Source organism: Taeniopygia guttata, chromosome 7, assembly GCF_048771995.1.
Source record: "Taeniopygia guttata chromosome 7, bTaeGut7.mat, whole genome shotgun sequence".
In the NCBI taxonomy this organism is placed as follows: Eukaryota; Metazoa; Chordata; class Aves; order Passeriformes; family Estrildidae; genus Taeniopygia; species Taeniopygia guttata.
In genome coordinates, this window is record NC_133032.1 from 29,323,056 (window position 1) to 29,343,075 (window position 20,020).

A 20,020-nucleotide genomic window follows, 5' to 3' on the forward strand; every position below is an offset into this window, starting at 1 on the left:
TGTCTTTTAAGCCTGAACTTTTCCTTTCAGAACAAGGCCAATAACTCTAGGAATATGTTTTTTTGATGGAAGCTGGGAGATAAAGGCAATTCAGTGTGGTCAGTAGCTACGTGTAGGCATTGTTCCAGTGACACAAGATATCATCCTGCCCATGGTGAATAAACCTCTAAGCTAGAACTGTGTCACTTTCTTTTAGTGCAAGTTTAGGCAGTACTGAGTTGCTGATTGCAATCTCACTGTTTCTGTTTTCCCAGGTACCCAGAACAGGGAGCCAAACTACACTTTATCAGGTACAGTAAAATTTTATCCCAGTTTTATCCCAGTCTCCCCTGATGTGTGATGAAACGTTCCCACACACGGTTGCCGTGACAGGCAGCCTTTTGTCAGGGAACGTGTCAAAGGATAGTTCATCTAGAAAATATTTACATTTTTAGCAAGACTTGGAAGATTATAACTTCCCTTTTTTTTTTTTTTTTGTTTTGTTTTGTTTCTCAATTGCAGGTTGCAACTACCTTTCTTTCAGTTGCAGAGGAAAGCAACTGTTGCAAAAAGAAGATGAAGAGGTTGTAATCTATCCCAGATGATCTACTGCATATACCACCCTCTTACTGTGTCTTACTTTGTGTCCTCCAGGGAGAACCTTCACTTAATGGAAGAGGGACAGGGTCTTCCCCGAGAGGAGCTGGATGAAAGAATTGCCAGAGAGGAGTTCAGGAGACCACGGGAGTCATTGCTGAATATCTGCACAGAGTTTTACAAGCACTGTGGTCCGAGGCTGAAGATTTTGCAGAATCTGGCTGGTGAGCCCCGAGTAACTTCTCTGGAGCTGCTGGATGTGAAGTCCCACATGAGGTATTCCATAGGCATTCTGTTTTTCTTGTTCATTTCAGGGGGGTTCCTTTCTTTTAGCTCTTTTTCATATTAGCAGATGGAATCACTTTTTGGTTGTGTAGTTGTGTGTTTTTGTCTCAAACATGCAGAGGCTGTTTTGGATGTTCGTCAGATTGTACTGATGATTTCTTAAGCTTTCCTCTGGTTTCATTCTGACCCCCATCAGAAACAGCTCCCTCTGATGTCTCAGGACAAGACAAATCTGTCTCTGGTGGGCAAGGGCTGGGGAAGCTGCCTACCTGGTTGAATACAACCTTTATCCTCTCCAGTGGCACTGTGCATCAGAGCCAGCAGCTTGCAAGCAAGAAAGGCAGAACAGCCACTTTCTAAGTGCCTGAAATACAGGGAAGGACGGGACAGAGGGCATTTACAGGCCCAGCACCTCAGCAAATGTTTGGTCTGCAAAAGTAATGAAGATCTTTTTGCACCCAATAGAAAGGAAGATGCACATCCAGCTGTTTATCCCAGTATTTCAGGAAGATAAAAATTTCCCAGGTCGCTTATTTCTGCTAGGAAGGAGCTAGCAGATTAATTGAGATTGATGTTTCAAGTTAGATGAAATGGATCTTACACTTTAAAATACATAAAGAAGTTTTTATATATCATTACATGGAGATGGCATTGTATTGCTGGCAAGAAACTTAATTATATGATAATTTAAATTTCACAGCATTTAAGAAAGGAGACCTAGTTCATAGTAGGACAAAGCAGTTTTTAAAAAGGAATAATAAAGAAATACTGGATAAAACCACGATTTTATACCACTTTTGGTTAATCTGAGGAACTTGTTGCCCTTGATATTACTAGGCAGATTATAAAGAGAATAGAAATATGTTCCATTAGTTGGATGCATTTCAGACAAAGCCCCCACAGTATGGATAGGATTGTACTGTAATCATCCAATACAAAGTCTGTTGATGTTTCATGTTTTATTTCTGGCCTTGGCTTACCACAAATATCCAAGTATTTCAGTAGATTTTCATCAAACTGCAAGTGTAAGTCAAATGCTGCCATGATATTTCACTGTCAATACAAAAAAATGCCATTGGCAAGGCCATCTGGGATAGTGGAAAAAGCAAGAGCAACACAATCTGTAGAGGTGTTAGGAGAAACATAAAAACTGCAGGGAACAAGCCTACAAAGGACATGTTGTGTTAACCTATGGACATTTTATTTTTAAAATTTAACACCTGAAAATTGTGCAGTGATACTTCCTAAGGGATAATGCTGAAAAACAAGCACAGAACAAAACCAAATCACTCATTAACTGACAAACAGATGATGCAGAGTCTATATTTCACAGGTATTTGCAATGTTGTAGTCTTACTGCCAGCATAGGTACTTTGGTTTTAGCTACCCAAATCTGTGATTCCTGATCACAGATTTAATGTCAATGTAAAAGTAATATTTAGACCATTCACGTATTCTTAAATATAAACAGTGATTCCAGCAAAACAGTCTTAACAGACCAGAACTGTGGTATCAGATCTAGGAGTTTAAATAGCAGCACATTTGACTTTTGCACCATTTTATTTTTACTAGGCTCCTGATTATTTATATGCTAGTTCATTGGCTTGTGTGTAGGCATGTTGAAGCCTGGATGCTGAGAATTTTAGACTTTCTGTGCTGACAGACACTGACCCCCAAAAGAACTCTGCATTTAACCTGAGGCCATAGAGAAGGCTTCCAAAATGGAATGATAGAACTGGGATTATGGGTGTTTAGTTTGAATAGAAGTGTGCAATATCACATGGTGGAAAACTTAAACTTTAAGGGTTTAGAATATAGTAATATATATAAAGCAAGATGGAGGTTTTGGGGCATAGGCTGGTCCTTCTTCTTCACCTTCTTCTTCTTCTTCACCTTCTTCACCTTCTTCTTTCTAGGTTTGGGTGGTTTTGTGTAATTGGATAAAAAAGTCCACACTGCAGGGCATGGGTGTTGGTTATTGGGTTAAAAGTAAAAATAATTTAGGTGTCATTTCTTAATTGGACAGTTTATCCTTAAAAGCCCTTGTAGAGAAAGAGATAGGGCTCCATTTTTACTTTGTTAGAGAGAAGTACTGTAGAACTCACAGTCGGTGAGACTGTAACGTAGATAAGGACTAATAAACATCTGAGTCCAAACAAGAAATACCATCTTGCGATTTAATCCCAACCTTGGCAGAAAAGAAGCAAAAGAACTGGCACAGAAATGCAGGCTGTATTTATTTTCCTGCCGATGCCTGTGGTTTCAGACTGGCAGAAATCGCGCACTCCCTGCTGAAGCTGGCTCCTTACGACACGCAGACGATGGAGAGCCGCGGGCTCCGGCGCTACATCATGGAGATGCTGCCCATCACTGACTGGACAGCCGAGGCGGTGAGACCTGCCCTGATCCTCATCTTAAAGAGATTGGATCGTATGTTCAATAAAATTCACAAGATGCCTACTCTGAGGTGAGCAGGTACCTGGAAACCCTCTGGGGTCCGTTTCTGATGTTGCAAGCCTTGAAGTGTGGGTACGTCACCTACTGTCATGTTGCAGTGAGCCTTTACAGCATACCACAAAATGACAGGTGTTTTTATCTCTGTAAGTGTGTTTATGTTGATGTTTTTGTTGTGTCTTCTGGTAGCAGCATGGTTATTAAGAACTCAAGAGAGAACTTCCAGAAACGCCATTTTTCTTTCCCAAAAAGAAGTCTGCAGATTTTTTTCCATATTATTGCCCTTTTAATTAACTTCTGCTGTGAGTTTTTTAATGCAAAGTTAAACTGTAGTAAGAGTATTTCTAGCATAGCAATACTGTTATGTTCTCTGTAAAGACAAAAATAGCCAGGAGTTATTCTGATTGCTCCCTAGTAAAAGTCAAATAACTGCATCAACTGCTTAGGTCCATGCCTAGGGGAAGCCTGGTAGATCACACAGTGGTATTATGGTATGTACAGGCTCTGGCAACTTCAAGAAGTATTGACTGTGGAGCATCCCTGATTGGAGGCAGCGGTACAAATCCAGTCTGGGTGGTATAAAATCACTCAGAACTGTGAATTTTCCAGTGATCTCAGTAAAAAGAGGCATTGGTCTTGGTCACCCTCATGGGCATATGTCCTCAACTGCTTGAATGGCACTTCATTGGCAGTCTCAGCTGAGAAGCCAAATCATGTTAGAGAACATCAGCATTATGTCCCAGTAGGAATCAAAGATGGAACAATAACAGGGAGGTGATATCGTCTTTCTGGCATCACTATCCTTTTCTTTGGTTAACCTGATTCAAGAAACTCCACCCTTGTAGGGAATTCAGAGGCAGAAATTTTGGTGCTTCTCTGTCCTGTTGGTTTGATTCTTTGCCATGTCCTGCCTGTTTTCTCATTCATTCCTTCTTTCCCTGCTCATACTTTCTTCTGCCTCAAAGGCAGATAGGGGTTTCTGTCCCTGAAGATCTTTCTTCCTTATGTAACTTGAATGGATGTCCCTACATATTCTCTCTCTCTCTCTCTGGCTGTACTTAGGCTTGGCTTAAATTACTCTTTTGTCCACAAAAGGACAGCAAAGCCACTGGACCAAATGCAGCAACTAGATCTGAGCATCACAGATTTGAGTCAAGCAGTCTCTTTGGGATGGGTCTGGGTGCAAGAGCCCAGGAGCCATCCCTTGGGGTACTCATGATCAGAATCTTATACACTGCCTCCAGTGGGCATCCCACTCCAAACCCAGCGTCTGCTAGGATCAGAGGATGTGTAAGAAGAAATACAAGAACAAACCACTATTCTGGGGATTTAGTTACAGTGGATGCACAAAGGTGAGATTTATGAAGAATTTATGGAGATTGGTCTGGAGAAGAGTTTGCATAGTGAACACTTGATTCCCCATGTGGGTCTGAGAAGACACCTGAAGAGCTTGACTGGGGTATTGTTTAAGGCTTGAGCTAACAAGCTATGCCAGCCTTTTGTCTTTCTGTCCCAGTAAATGCAGTCAGATGCTGGTTTGTGAACTGCAGAGAGAATGATTGCAGAGAGTCAGGCCCTGAGACGAAGGGTGTGAACCACTTTAATGTTAACCTGTGTTCTGTCTGCTTATGATTAGGAAGAGAAATCGTTTCAGCATCTGGCATAATCCCTGAATTTTGTTTTGGTAAAAAAGCAAAGTGTCAGGGAAGAAAGGATCCTGGAATGAAGGACTTCAGTGCTGCTGGGGAGTGCACAAGGTGGAGATGAAGATTATACAGCTGGGCCAGTTTACATTTAGGGCAGTGACACTGATGAAGCAGCCAGAGGAGCTCTCAGAGGGCACTCAGGCTGATGGGGTTTCTTCATGCCAGTGGGAACATTCACGAGCCACGTGGGATGGAGAGTGATGGTCTCGGCACAGCAGACCCTTCCCCACGCAGGCACACCTCAGGCCACTGTGTGGCCTCCCTCTTCGGTTGCAGGGAAGCATCAGGGAGCGAAATGCAGCTGCTGCACCAGTGCTGTGTGAGGGGTTTGTGTCAGCAGCCCCAGCCCACTCTGCGCGTCTCTCGTCTCTCGATCGCACACCGGTGTGCTCTGTGGCTCTGTGCCTTCCCGGAGCGTGTGGCCAAAGCCTTCTCCTGTCACACGCTCCGTGCTGCTCCCGGACATCGTGGCTGTGTGACACGTCTCCTCTGTAGCGTCACTGTGTGTCGGTGGCCGTGTTTGGGCGTCTGGTGGGGGGCAGGAGCCCGCGGCTAACGGCACCTACTGTTGTATTGCAGGCGCCAGGTTGAGTGGGAGCCTGCCAGCAGTTTGATTGAAGGGGTTTGTTTGACACTTCAGAGGCAGCCTATCATATCCTTCCTGCCTCACCTTAGGTCTCTGATCAATGTCTGTGTCAATCTGGTGAGTAGCCAAGCGGCAACCCCATGAACCTTTGCTAAACCTTCCCCTGCTGTTGGTTTCTCTGGACTGAAGATGACAGTTTATGCCCATTCCTGTCATTTTACCTGTCCCCTTTGCCCCTCACAAGGGGGCTCTGCAGGTGACAATAGAGAAAGGAAGGTTCATTTTTGAAGTGGTGCATGGGGAGATACAGTGACCGACAGCAGCGGTCAAGCGATTTATTTTCCATCACTTCCCACGCACCACTTTGAAGATCCACCTTTGCCAGACTGAGCTGAGAGCTGAGGGCTGCAAGTTGGAGAGTGGGGTGGTGGAGACTGCACACACCTGGTAGAGACGGGGAGAGGGTGGCACTGGGGATACCTACCGTCCCCAGTGGGGAAGGGCCCTGACTGCTCCGTCAGAGGCCAGCGGCTGCTGGATAGTTAGAAGGGTTTACAAGGTGAATTGGCTCCTCTATCTGTTAATGTCCCTGGCTTGATCTAGTACAGGTTTGCAATGTACAATATTCAGATCCCTCTCTTACTAAAATTTATGCTCCTAAGAGTGTTGCAAGAGACATGGAGAGAGTTTGCCTGGTCATTCAGTGGTAGACCACAGCGGTTCTGCAGCTGTTACACTGGGGGCAAGCCCCCACTTCCATGTTCGTGTCACTCCAGCCACTTGGGCAAACAAGCATGCTTTCATTCCATATGCAAAAATATAAATTAAGGGGGAAAGGCTGCACTAGAATTTTACTGTTACTGGGATTTATAACATTTTCTCCTTAAAGCATAAAGGTTATAACCTTATCTTGCAGCTTACAAAAAATATTTAAGGGTTCACCAGTGCTCTGAGGGCCTTTAAAAACAATGATCATTAGCTAAAATGCAATGTCAGGTTTTGCCAAGTTCCTGTCCTTCAAGTCAATTTGGCACTCATGCTGCAAGGGCAGGGAAGCACCAACCTGTCAGAGCCCATAAGACTTCTTGCTTGTCCAAGCAGAGGTAGCAGCTACCTGGCTCTAATGCAAATCTGGGCCCTCAGATTACTTAAGAGTTGTTACATGGGGAGGTTGCTACACAGCTAGCTCAAGCAGGAGTTTGGAATGGCCTTGCAGTTTGTCAAGCAGGCATGGCAGATTGAATCACCCCAGCAAGCTCTCCAAGGGGCCCACAATAAGAATTATCTAGTGCTCTAAAAATAGCAGAAAGCTCTGCAGTGCTATAGTGCAGTCATTGTGCTTATGTTCTGCTGGCTGAGAGCACCAGGGAGAGCTACCAGGAAAACATAGTTACTGCTGTAAGTATTTTACCTTATTGCACTGTGAGCTGTGGGAGCACTGATTGCATGGTGTATCACGTGTAGACCACGAAGCCCAAAAATCAATCACCCAGGAAGGTGGGGAAATATCTCAACGATAATCCATAGTGATGTAAAGAAGGGGATCTGACTTTTCCTTCTAAATTGTCCTTTGGTTTTCTGGCAAAAAACTGGTTACTGCCTTTTTCCCCAGGCTGAATTTGGAAAAGAAGCATGCATTCATCTCCCATAAGCTTAGGTGTCTGCCAGGTAACTTCTCCCTGTTCCTGTCATCTACATGTGTCTGGTCATGGTGAGAAACAGGCATATTGCAGGCCTGTGATTTAATTCCTCCTGAGGGACACATCCCGAACAGTACAAATAACTCTTCCCTAGAAGTGCTGTTTCCCTGTGGTGAATAATTCAAGGAGTTCCAGACAACCACATGCACATGCAGGTGACTCTGCCTCAGACATCTGGGGTCAGTCAGCTGACAGGAATCATGCTTAGAGTTCCCCAAAACAGGCTGTGTTTGAGAGGAATCTGAACAATGTACAAAACCTGGCTTGGGTCAGACTTAGGACATTATTTTTCAAGCAAGGGAAGGGAAAAGATGTCCACTTTCAATGCAGAATTTTTGCTTTGATGACAGATTTTTATTTGTTACAGTTGTCAAATGACATATCCTCCAACTCTAGCTGTTCCACCAGTCCAGTGCTGGTCATTCAGGGCTGGTACTGGGTACATTTATAAATGTACCGGGTTCCCCGTGCACTCCTCCCATCTGTGCTGGTTTCCCTCTTTTCCCTTCCCCTTCCCTGCTAGAACACCGTCTCCTCACTGGCCCCAGCTCCTGCAAGGACCACTGAGGGGGCTGGTTCTGCTAGATCCACCCCAACTCAGTGCTTAATGAAAGGCACCTCCATTTCACTGACGTTGGAGGATATGGCATGGATGAAACTGTAAGTAGCCAGTTGTGGTGATGTGCTCTGTTTGTATTGCAGGTGATGGGAGTGGTAGGACCCTCCAGTGTGGCTGACGGATTACCCCTTCTTCATCTCAGCCCTTATCTCTCGCCACCTCTGCCCTTCAGCACAGCTGTTGTCCGGCTTGTAGCATTGCAGATACAGGTGTGTCTGCCCTGGCCCACGGCCAGGCCTCTAGAGCTTCTGGTTGAGACACCAACTCATCAGTGCTCTGTTTTCTTTCTGCAAAAGCTGGGCAAAAACTGTGGAACGTGCATCAAAAATTAAAGAGAAGCGACATGTAAATTCTCCCTTCTTTCTGAAGGCTTGAACTGAGCTCAGAACTCATCTGTTGGGGCCAAGTCCACAGCAAGCATCCATCAGCTTAACGCTGCCATTGAAGTCCAGGGAGTTTGGCTGATGGATGCTGTGTAAGGCTCTGACAAGCAGGTCAGGATTCTCTGCAGGATCTAAGGAGTTAGTGTAACACTTCTGCCACAGGAGGATGGGCCCAGGCTTGGGATACTTCCATGCAACCCTTCCTGTCTTCCTGTGGGACCATGTGTGTAACTGAGAGTGGAGTTTGTGCTCTTCTGCTCTTACCTGAGCTGGTCACACACTGTGCCAGCACAAAAAGCAGGGCAACTTGGCTTTTCAGCTGCTGACGCAATGGTATCCTTGTTGCCAGAATTAAAAAACAAAAACAAACAAACAAAAAAGTTCCAGACTTTTTGGAGAATTTCACCACTATTCCTTTCTCATAGCAGCACTATAACTTTTTACAGAGTCTTTCTGCCTTGGTGTCCTTTTCTTTCCCCACTGGCATGAAATTAGTCTGAATGGTGACCAAAGAAGTGACAAATTTCCTTACCTAGCTCCAAGTTGCATTTTAAAATATGCATTGGTACATCCAGTTGAATACTTAGGCAGGTATTTGTGAGCAGCAGGGTGGCTTGGGAAGGAAGGCTTACAGGGAACAACACACAAAGCTGTCCCTCAGAGCATGAGGTACAGAAGGACTTTTTGGTACAAAGTGACACAGAAAGAGAACAGATTTCTTCCAGCTCTGAGGTGATGGTCCTTTAATCAAAACAAATGAAAACAAAAGGCTACTTTTACCTGCTGTAAAATATTATCTACTAAAAAACCAAAATAGATACAAAATTAATATTTTTTTAAATTATGGGGAACATTTATTATGCTCTTTTCCCTGTTCACTCGTTTGTGGGCTTAAATGTAATGAAAACCAAACATGTCAGGAAAAACACGAGTCATAATTCCCAACACTTCCAGCAGAATACAAAACAGAACTACTTCACACCCCATCAGAAAACATCTCCTAAAATTTCTCAGCTCAGGTCTGCAAGCTTGAAGAGTTGCAATGTTCAGTTGTATTTCACAGCTAAGTCTGTAGCAACTGGGATGTTGTAAATGAGCAAAGGTTCTAGTGGCAGCTGTTTGACTTACCTCCTCTAAAAGAAGGTGAAAGACCTTTCAATTTAATCTTGACTATGTGTCAAGGAGTAAACATGCATTTTATTTCTTTTTCAGGAGTTCATTCTTTGTGTTAGGGAGGATGACAGGGCAACACAAAGTGAGGCAGAACAAAAATACATTTTGGGAATAGCCTCCATGTTCGGACAGGAGAATATTTAGATAATGTCATTTGTGCAGTTTCTCTGTTCCTTTTTTTACTCTGTGTCAGATCCTGATACCACTCACAGCAGTGCAGAGCTCAGGACTAACACTCAGCCGACTCTTGTGGGATACGCCTGATTTTGTTAATGATAATTGGGAGTGAGGGCTTCTTATGTTTGGCTGTGACACGAGCAGGTGATGCCTTTGTTACTCTGGAATTCCCTTTACTCCTGAATAAGTGGTCTGAGGGCATCTCATTCAATCAGGTCAGCAGTGCTGGTGATGTGCTGTGTGAACAGGGTGGCCGCGGGATCGTCATTCCCGGCAGTGACTTGTGTGCGTGATCTGCTGATAAAATTGTTTAATCCTTTTTTATTATTACTGCACAGGCTTTGAAAGAAGATTTCCCCCTAAGCCATGTCGTCTCCCCATTCACCAATCAGGAAAGAAGGGAAGGAATGCTTTTAAACCTACTGATTCCATTTGTGCTCACAGTAGGATCTGGAAGCAAAGGTCTGACTAATTTAACAAAAAGAATTTTTGTCCCCCTTTTCTGACAACTGCTGTTTGCACTTTCCTTGCTCTCTGTATCTTATTTTAATTTTTATTTTCTAATTTGGTTTTCTGTCACTGGCAGTATGTCAGCTAAGTGCCCTTTGGGTCTGAGACTGAAAAGAGCCCTATTGGGATTAGTTATTATTTCTTCTCTTTATTTCAGCTGTGCCTTTGTTCTTGAGTCAGGTTTTACTCAGATGTGCTCTGCTTTTGAAACTGGAGTGCAGGGCAAGACAAATCTGTTGTAGCAGAAGTCACAGAGGGGAGCAGAGATCAGAGAAATTGCGTGCCCCTGTGGATAACAGTTTGCTCAATTCATGCCATTTGCCTTGCACAAGTCCTGCTCCTTGTTTTCTGCTATAGAGGGTCTTCACTGGTAAATCCCTAAATGAAAGCAAAGAGTAAAGGGAGAGGGGAATACCAAAAGGAAATGAAACCATTGGATGGGACATTTCTTTGTGCTGTGTAGCTGTGTTTGTGTGTGTTTGTGTTGGTGCTAAAATAAACTTTGCCTTTGCTTGCAGGAGGAGAAGCAGCATAACAAGGTGTGGGGGACGGAGTTTTGGCTTAGGGGACATTTGAGATGCACCCCATTTTGGAGCTGAACAGGGTCTGGATCTTTTGAGTGTCTGTGATGGGACATAGCCTGATCTTTCTCTCTCTTTCCCCTCCCAATGCATCTCAGACAGCCCCTGGCTGGAGCAGCCTGAGGTCCTGCTGCTGCTCCAGACTGTTATCAATATCCTCCTGCCACCTCGCATCATCAGCACTTCCCGCAGCAAGAATTTCATGCTGGAGAGCTCCCCTGCCCACTGCTCCACCCCGGGGGACGCGGGGAAGGACCTGCGCCGCGAGGGGCTTGCAGAATCCACCAGCCAGGCTGCCTACCTGGGTGAGTGATGGCTTCTGCTGCCCACTGCCAGGAGGCAGACTTCAGGGGGAGTGCTCAAGGCTGCAGAGAGCACCAAAGAAAACCATCTCAGGCAGGAGCTAACTCACCTCTTTAGAGTTGCTTTAGGCCTTGTCCTGAGCTGGGGGCCTGGCCAGAGCGTGAAGTCAGGAGTATCTCTGGAGTACACGGCAACGTGAGCGGTGTCTGCACTGCAGCTGGAGGAGGAGCAGCACAGGTAGAAGTCAGTTTTCATACTGCCAGACCACAGGAGAAGCCACAAATGTGACTCAGAATGCCCACCAGCCCCTAACATCACAGCTCCACTGGCTCTTGGCCATCTAGGGTGAGAGGTGATGTAGCCTGTGTGGCTGCTGGCCCCACACACGGTCCCTACTGACTGGTGTGCCCTCTGCTTGCTGTAGGGTGGTGCTGTATTATCTCACATCTGACCCACAGGTGAAAGGACAGAAAAAATAAATTGGAGATGCAGCATCACTGAGGGCAGTCAGGCCTATACAGGGACAGTTTAAAGTAGCCCTTCAGAAACTGTTTCTGAGTTTGTAAGGGCATTTATCTGAAGATTTATATTTGGGTCTTTGTTAACCCATATCTGGGGAATGGAGTAAATCTGATGAAAAAATGGCAGTTCACCACTGATTTAGCTGATTTAGCCCCCCATCCAAACAAACCAGGATACAGATGTCTAATGGCTGAGAAGTCTTGGCCATCCCATTAAGAAAAATGGAGTAGTCAACTTTCCCCCAACAATTCCCAGGCCTTGCTGTTTTTACCAGACCAGGGGAGCATGGAAAGGGGGAGATTCCTTGTCTCTCCTGTGAGCCAATGAGTTAATCACTGCCCACTTTAATGCAGAACATTGTTTTGAACTGTGCTGCTGTTCATCCCCCTTTGTAATGCCATGCTCTTGTTCTTGTGAATTACTGCACTTGGTTTACTGGAACATATTTGTATTTAAATTGCAGTGTGGCCCTGACTCATGCAGTTGCCCCACTAGAAAGGTTCTTGTCATCACCCTATAAATCATCTCCAGATTATTGTGCTCACTTGGTGACTCTTTGTGTGGATATGCTTCGTCAAGATTTTTGAGGTTGTCTGATCAGCCAGGGCTGTATTCCCCCTCTGAGCTGCTTTCAAAATATCTGATTCTGAGAAGACAAAATAACTCTGCAGGGAAGGGAGAGGGAACACCAGAGCAAGAAAATACAGAGGAATTTAAGTATGAAGTAGAAAAAGTTCTCTTGTAATTGGACTGCCAGTCCTGATCCTGAGGCCTTTACTGTTTGCTCCTTGCCTGCCATATTTGGAGAGTAACAGAAAAGCCAGTTGTGACTCTGAGGTGTGTGGGTGCGCATGTACACGCAAAATGGGCCTGTTTAGGTTTGTGCCCAATGTGGCCTCCCTATCCTTCCCCCAATGCTGGTGAGGCACACTGGTGACATCTCTGACTGCCCTTTGCTGGTGTGTGTTCCCCTGTAGCCCTGAAGGTGATCCTTGTTTGCTTTGAGCGCCAGCTGGACAGCCAGTGGTACTGGCTGAGCCTGCAAGTGAAGGAGATGGCCCTGCGGAAGGTGGGAGGGCTGGCCCTGTGGGATTTCCTCGACTTCATCGTGCGGACACGGATCCCTATCTTTGTGCTCCTTCGGCCCTTCATCCAGTGCAAGGTAACAGTTGCTTTGGCTCCTGATGTGTCGCTCTCTGAAGGCAAGACAGCCCATGTTCCCCAGCTGAGAACAGAGGAACAGCACTTCTGGAAGAACTACATGTAGTGACTGACCTCTCAGAAGTATGTAGGTCTAAGAACCCTTTGAAATGAAGTCACAGAGCTTTTTCCTAGCCAAAACTAAAGTGTACCAGACATCCAGGAGCTCTGATCCAGGGAGTACAGCTAGTCTTAGTTCTTCTGGAGGGGCAAGTGCATGTAGACTTAATTCTACAATGAAGACATTCAGAGGCACTTGGAAGGAGTGTGGATGTGCTGAACCTAGGAGGGTGTTGGCAGAAATCTTCTAGTAATCTCTGTTCTGCACAGAGCTGGGCAATACAGCTAACAGCCAGGAAGGACCACTCCCCTTTCCATCTCTTGGATGAAGGTTCTGACAGGACTTTTGTGGATGAACAGGCAGCTGCTAGGCTAAGGCACCTGGGGTTTAAGTTAATCACAGCTCCTTGCTGGGTACTAGGTAGACTAGCACATGGTCCTCTACCTTATTTAGCCTGCCTTGTCTCTCAGACAGACTAAATCATCATGGAGGAAGAAGCTATCTCATGATAGGATCATGAGCTTACCATAAGGGAGCCCTCTGTGCCACTGAGGTTTTGATCTCTGTTCAGTCAAATATAAGATTCTCCCTGAAAGACCTCATAGATGGAGTCAAAACCTCTTGACTACAAAGGCTGCTGGCTGCAGGCTCACGCTAGTCTGGAGACTAGTCCCAGTTCCTGCAATGCTAACTCATGCCCATTTTGCAGCTGCTGGCCCAGCCAGCTGAGAACCACGAGGAGCTGACAGCCCGGCAGCACATCTCGGACCAGCTGGAGCGGCGCTTCATCCCGCGCCCGCTCTGCAAGAGCTCCCTCATCGCCGAGTTCAACAACGAGCTGAAGATCCTGAAGGAGGCCGTGCACAGCGGCTCTGGTAAGGCAGGCAGGGAGAGCCCAGCCCAGCCCAGACAGCTGCTTGCTCTGCAGGAACTTGTGAGGCAGAGCTGGCCTCTGCCTAAAATGGGAATGGGGTAATCCACACACACCCTGCCAGCCTGCCCCGGAGCTTATGCTCAGCCTTGCCACTGAGCAGCCAACAGAAGTGCAGGTTAGTTGTGAAATGCACCTATTTTTACACCAAGCCTGAGTCTCTGTTCCAGTCTCAGCTGGCTTGTGCAGCCCCAGCCCAGTGGGCCCCTCCATGCCACTGTAAAGCCAAAGCTCCTTGTGCAGAAAGGGCTGGCTGTTCGGCAGAAGCAGATCTTTCTCCTGGTCTCTTTTTCTCTAGTTGGACATCCAGATCGGCATCCCTGAGCTGATGGGGCGCTTCAGAATTCTCTCCTGCACAAGGGGAGACTTTTCTGCAGTGACGGCCACCCCTGCTGCCACGAGATGGCAGCCGCTGCTCACACGTGGCAAGCGGCTGATGTGTTTTGTTCTTAGGAAAACAAATTCATGAGGAAATGCTTCAGTCTTTTTTCCTTGGCAATAAATTGCCTTGTTTCTAAATGTTGAAGTCGATCTGTATAATACCGGTTGTGAAAGTCAGGCTGCATAAGTAAAACGGAGATTTTGGAAAGGTGAGGTGAGCAAGGCAGCTGCTAGTGTTTTATCAGCTTTGCCAGCCTGGTCACAGTATCACAGAATCATTAAGGTTGGAAAAGACCTCTGAGATCATCAAGGTCAACCTTTACTGATCTTGTCAACCTTGTAATCTAGACTATGGCACCAAGTCCAAAGTCCAGTCATTTCCTGAACACCTCCAGGGATGGTGACTCCACCACCACCCTGGGCAGCCCATTCTAATACTTAGCAACCCTTTCCATGAAGAAATTCCTCCTGTCCAGCCTGAGCCTGCCCTGCTGCAGCCTGAGGCCATTTCCTCTTGTCCTGTCGCTCCACCCTCCTGTCAGGAATTTGCAGAGGGTGAGAAGGTTCCCCTGCCTGACTAGTCCAGGCAGAAGAAGTGTCCGATAGGACAGGAATGCTTGGCTTGCTGTTGACCTCCAGTGCCACCACTGACTTGGGTTTGTTTTTCCCCCTCTTTTGCAGCTTACCAAGGGAAGACATCTGTCAGCACCGTGGGCACCTCCACGTCTGCCTACCGCCTGAGCCTGGCCACCATGTCCCGCTCCAACACGGGCACGGGCACGGTGTGGGAGCAGGACAGCGAGCCCTCCCAGCAGGCCTCGCAGGACACGCTCAGCCGCACCGATGAGGAGGATGAAGAAAGTACGTGGCCAGATACGAAGCCCCGAACACTGAAGATGTTTTCTTGGTGCCCAGAGGCCATCTGGGAGGGGAGCGCAGTTGCCCCTGTCCCAGTGTTAATAAAAGGCCCACAGGAGGATGAGGTTGAGCAGCTGGTACATGGTGTTAAAGTTTGGGTTGTAAAATAGCTCTTCATTGCCTTCTGAGCTGTGACAGAGCAAAGGGGAGGGCACACGGAGACTTTTAGTGTCTGAGATGTGCAGTCATCACAGTGCTGACAAGGCATTTGGCAGCCAGGCCTCTCTCTGGCCATCATGAGAGTGGGCAGGGGCTCTGTAGTTAGGATCCTGTTCCTGCAGGAGCCCCAAAAGCATCAAACAGAAGGAGTGAAAATGGGGGCTCAAAAGAAAGGCCCGTGCAGTTACGGCAGAACTGCCTTTTGGGAAAGAGCAGTTAGCCTGAAACTTTGCAGGTTCAGCCCAACTTCATTTCAGCTGAGTTCACCACTAAACTTTGTGCAATCCACCCAGAGCTGTACTGCTTATACATTGTTCAGATATTTACTCACTGTGGCAAAATATGGTTTCAGCCTCAGATTAACTCTGAGCCACTCTGTGGAACAGTAAGTGCCATCTTCCTGTATGAACTGAGGCATTTCCTCAGCCCTGCCTTGGATAAACACTGCTGTAAAATATTTCAGTACATCAGAATTGAAAAAAAGGTCAAAAAGAGGAGAGAAAATTACACAACCCATCCCTTTGTTTTCTTTACTTGTAATTAACAATTTGCTGTGGCAAAACCCACAAGAAAGTAATTTCTTTCTGGATACTTGAGAAAATTTGAAACAGCACTGTAAGTTTCATGCAGTCCTGATTGCAATCCAGCTGTCTGCATAATTCTTTTGCAGTATATTTGAGTCAATTTATCCAAATTTTTTGTGACATTTTAAAATGCATGTCCTGAAGGAAGTTGAAGGGTGTCAGATCTGCATTTTGCTGTCAGGTATTTTGGCTTTTTTGTCACAGTGCTTTGCAGATCATAGGACAAGTTTATTTCACAGGAAAACGCCCAGTTACAACTTTTATGCTGGAAACACTGCATATTAACAACCAATTTTATTAATCACAGGAATTAATCCCTAGTGGAAGCTGAATTCTGCAAGCATGTTTTCCTGAGAACCATTTAAGCTGTAAGAATACATAAATCTCTGCCACATGTTTGTCAGGTTCCTCATCCTGCAGAGATTTATGAGTATGTCTTTCTGTACACTGGCTATAAAATCTAATAGAATATTCCAATTTGCAGGCTTGAGCTCCTGGTAAGTGAATGCTGGGTACTCCTTTGGCATCCTGTTACCTCTTAACAACTGTTAAGATGCAGGTGGGGTTTGGGTGGTTGTTTCCTCTCCTTTCCGTTTTTTTTCTCTCTTTCTAGATGACTCCTTGAGCATGCCCAGTGTGGTAAGTGAACAAGAAACATACCTTATGGGTGCCATTGGGAGGAGGAGGTTCTCCAGCCATCTCTCCAGCATGTCTGCACCTCAGGCTGAGGTGGGCATGTTACCCAGCCAAAGGTAAAAACATGGGCTTTTCACCTTTCCCATTTTAATAACAAGAGCAGAAATGGCCCAGGTACATCACAGAGGTGGGATAGTGGAATTGGTGCCAGCATAGTGATGCTAAATTTATTCCTCCTGGAATAGTGTTGGACCAAGGGTGCAGGGTTGGAAATAATGATTTTCCAGGGTGATCTGTGCTGTGTAGGCTCCCTAAGAACAAGCTGTTATCCCCAGCGACCTCCCTCTTAAACAGTTTCAGAAACACTCCACATTACTATTTTTCTCTGCTACCACTGAACAGCAAAAGGAAATGTGGTTTTGGGGTATTCATCGAAACAGGAGACCATATCCAGTTTGTGTAGGGAAATGGGGAGGAAAAAACTTCTTTTTTTGAGAAGCTGGGAAAGAGGGACAGAGGCAGTTTGATTTACTTTGTTTTCTTCCATGTGTTCTTTGTCCTTCCTAGAACAGTAACTAGCTCATCACAGAAACTAAATGCTATGTTCAAAGATGGGATTTAATACTGTTTTAAACCTCAAATACTTGTTGATACTAATAACTTTGAATGCCTTACTCCTGGTTGACATGGAATGGTGAGAAAGAGCCTGTTGGGAAATGTTCATCTTTAAAAGATGTGGAGAGAGGTTTTGCATTTAGATGTTGTTTTTTGTTTTTTAGTTTTTTTTTTTCCTAAATAAGCAATGTTTATTGTTTTATTTGTCCATTACATAGTTATCCAAGGATATCTGACAATGGACATACTAATTTATGTTATTTCCTTTGAACCTTTAAAGAATATATTCTATATTATGTCTTGACCACCCCTGGAAGAATCAAACAACATTGTTGCCTCCTCATTCTTGCTTGGAGTTAAAGAAATAACCTGGATAGATAAAGGAAAATTAACAGCTGTGGTACCTACCAGCAGAGATAGGAGAAGTTACACAGATTTTATCTGTGAGTTTTCACAAAAGGTCTTACAGGAACTCATTTGACTCTTGAACACAGTTGATTCAGTCCCTTTGTTCCTTGAAAAATTAATATGCAAGACTGCATTTTCCTCAATCTTTCACTACCATCTTCAATGCATAAACTTCATAAGAGTCACAGCTGACTGAGAGCAATGTTTGCTTTGTGCTATCCCAAATCATGGTGATGCTGAGAAAGAAAGACTTTAATTAACACAGAGCTTCTCTAATTTTTAAGTGTATGGTATAGCAGGAGAATCACTTTTCATCTGGGGAGGGGAAGGACCAGCTCAGCAAGCATAATCATAGTCCTCAACATCATGCCCTTTGAGTTATGGATGTTCTCTGGGCTTTCAGACTGCCTCACAAATGTGAGCTAATTAATGCTAAGTAATATTATTACTGCTTTCCTGCTGGTAACCCAGCAGACTACTTTCCTTCCTTCTTTCTTTCTTTCATTCATGTTTTTCCTATGGCCTGAGCAGGCTGCTCCTGCCTGATGGCTGCATTGCAGAAAAGCATTGGAATTGTGTCCCTTTGCCAAGATCCTTGCCAGCTGTTTATTTACAGTTTCATTGCACTATAAGACCTTGTTTCCCAGATGTTTATCCTTAGAGTTCACCAAGAGAGTGGTCTACACCTCATGGGAGATAGATCAGCCCTCCCTCAAGGAAGGAGTGGCTCATGGTGAAGGAAAAAGACTTTCTATGAAGCTGAAAGTAAATAGAAATGAAATAAATCAAAATGCTGCAGGAAAATAGCTTTGGAAACAGTTCCCTGCCTTATTTCTTTTAGAAAAACATCCTGTTGAACTTTTCAGCTCCCCAGATCTCAGCAGAGATGTAGAAGGCTTCATGCAGTGTGAACTCTCTCTAAAGACAGCTCCTGTTACCAGATGTTCTTTCAGCTCCTCTGAGTCATATGTGCCGTTGAGCGTGTGAGACCAATTAATGTTACCGTCCTTTTTTTACCTTTTTTATTCCGTTGATATTTTTTTTTTCCCTTGCAAACAGAGACAAGCGCATGCTTTTTTGCATTTTCTTTCCCTAAATTCTTAATCTCCCTGCCCCTCCTGCAGTGAACCTAATGTCCTCGATGACTCCCCGAGCCTGGCCACTGAGGGCAGCCTCTCTAGGTACAGTGTGAACACTACCTGTCTGTCAGTGTGTGTGCTGGGAAACGAGCTGTTTCCAACCTTCTGTCTCTTCCCCTCACCTTTTGTCACTCTCTCCATCTCTGTCTCTTGTGGCTCATCAATATTCAGGCCTGCAAGTCAAAGATGTAGCAACCCACCTTCAGTTTTCAGCTTTGATTGCCAATAACTTTGAGAAGGCTAAGGAGAAGGGGAAAGAAAAAGCTGTAGTGAAAGAAGCAGCAGGCTGGCCTTGAGGTTTTCCCCTTGTTTAACAATTGCTAGAAAGGCATGAGAAAGATGATCCATGAGGCATTAGCTGTATCCTATTATAAGCATTAGTCTGATGGCTTATGTAAAATGGAGACATCTGTTTTTTTCATTCATCTCACAATGCTATCACCACAAAAGACTTAATATCAATCTGAGGTTTTTTACCATTCACTGATAAAACTAATTATGGTAAGTCCTGTGGAATATAGTGTTGTGTGGGTGCTTTACAATAATTCTCATTAATTTTTCAAAGCATTTTCAATTCTCAAATGACACCTTAGAAGTCTTGCAGGTGGACACTATAAATACATATCTAAAATGGCTCTGTCAGTGCTGGAGTTCAGGTCTAGCTGTTCCTCATTACCCATAGACAGGGGAGCAAACAAACGGGTCAGGAGTGAACTTCAAAGGGAAGGCTGCACCTTTAACACCCAGATCATGTTAATCATTCTCCTGCCCTGCTGCTGTGCTCCCGCCTCTCAACCCATCCTCTTGAGGCTGGAGAGCTGTTGTTAGTCCCAAGAGCATCCCTGTCTCCTCCCAGGAGAACACAGCCCTGTACATTGGCAACACAGAGGGTAACTTGCTATTTCATCCCTGCACCAGTGGAAGCTGTGGATATGTTGAGAGGCGTTTGTGTGGATGGTTGCTGTTCCATTAGCTTGGGTTTTCATGCTGGTAGTGGCTTTTTGGGATGGGGACAGGCTGCTGTGTCTGTTTGTTCGCTCTCCTGAGCTGACAGAAGGAGAGTTTATCATCAGTGCTGTCACCGAGTTCATTCCATGCAACATGGTGTCCTTTGTGTGTGTGAGCCCTGCTCTGGCAGACGGATCTGTGATGGGTCAGGAAAAGACAGCAGCTCCTTGGCAGAGGCAGGAGTACTGTTACCTGGTTTTTTGACAAAGAGAGGTGGACTGACTGCATGGTCTGAGCTAAAGAGGTGAAGAAAAATCAAAGAACTTCCCTTTTAGCAGCACTAAAAACTCACTACAGTCTTTTAAGAGGATAAAGGGGAAGGTCTGTATCTGAGCTAAGGTCATAATAACCTGATACTTGGTTACATCAGTGCTGGTTTTGAAATGTTTTGATCTTGTTAAGTAA

General features: G+C 45.2%; 1 protein-coding gene across 13 annotated transcripts in view; it reads left to right on the forward strand.

Annotated features, from left to right (window-relative positions):
- UNC80 (unc-80 homolog, NALCN channel complex subunit) overlaps nucleotides 1-20,020 on the forward strand; it is a 122,470-nt gene that overhangs the window by 90,642 nt on the left and 11,808 nt on the right. For 11 of the 13 annotated variants that reach the window (XM_030277990.4, XM_030277991.4, XM_072931644.1 and 8 more), the window contains 12 exons: nucleotides 255-290; nucleotides 634-852; nucleotides 3,128-3,328; nucleotides 5,601-5,724; nucleotides 8,010-8,135; nucleotides 9,998-10,121; nucleotides 10,849-11,055; nucleotides 12,553-12,737; nucleotides 13,546-13,711; nucleotides 14,830-15,009; nucleotides 16,423-16,561; nucleotides 18,593-18,649. In XM_030277990.4, coding sequence (XP_030133850.3) covers nucleotides 255-290; nucleotides 634-852; nucleotides 3,128-3,328; nucleotides 5,601-5,724; nucleotides 8,010-8,135; nucleotides 9,998-10,121; nucleotides 10,849-11,055; nucleotides 12,553-12,737; nucleotides 13,546-13,711; nucleotides 14,830-15,009; nucleotides 16,423-16,561; nucleotides 18,593-18,649 — 1,764 coding nt within the window. The remainder of the gene's footprint in view (nucleotides 1-254; nucleotides 291-633; nucleotides 853-3,127; nucleotides 3,329-5,600; nucleotides 5,725-8,009; nucleotides 8,136-9,997; nucleotides 10,122-10,848; nucleotides 11,056-12,552; nucleotides 12,738-13,545; nucleotides 13,712-14,829; nucleotides 15,010-16,422; nucleotides 16,562-18,592; nucleotides 18,650-20,020) is intronic. The other 2 variants (XM_030277995.4, XM_030278001.4) reach the window with 1 other exon arrangement.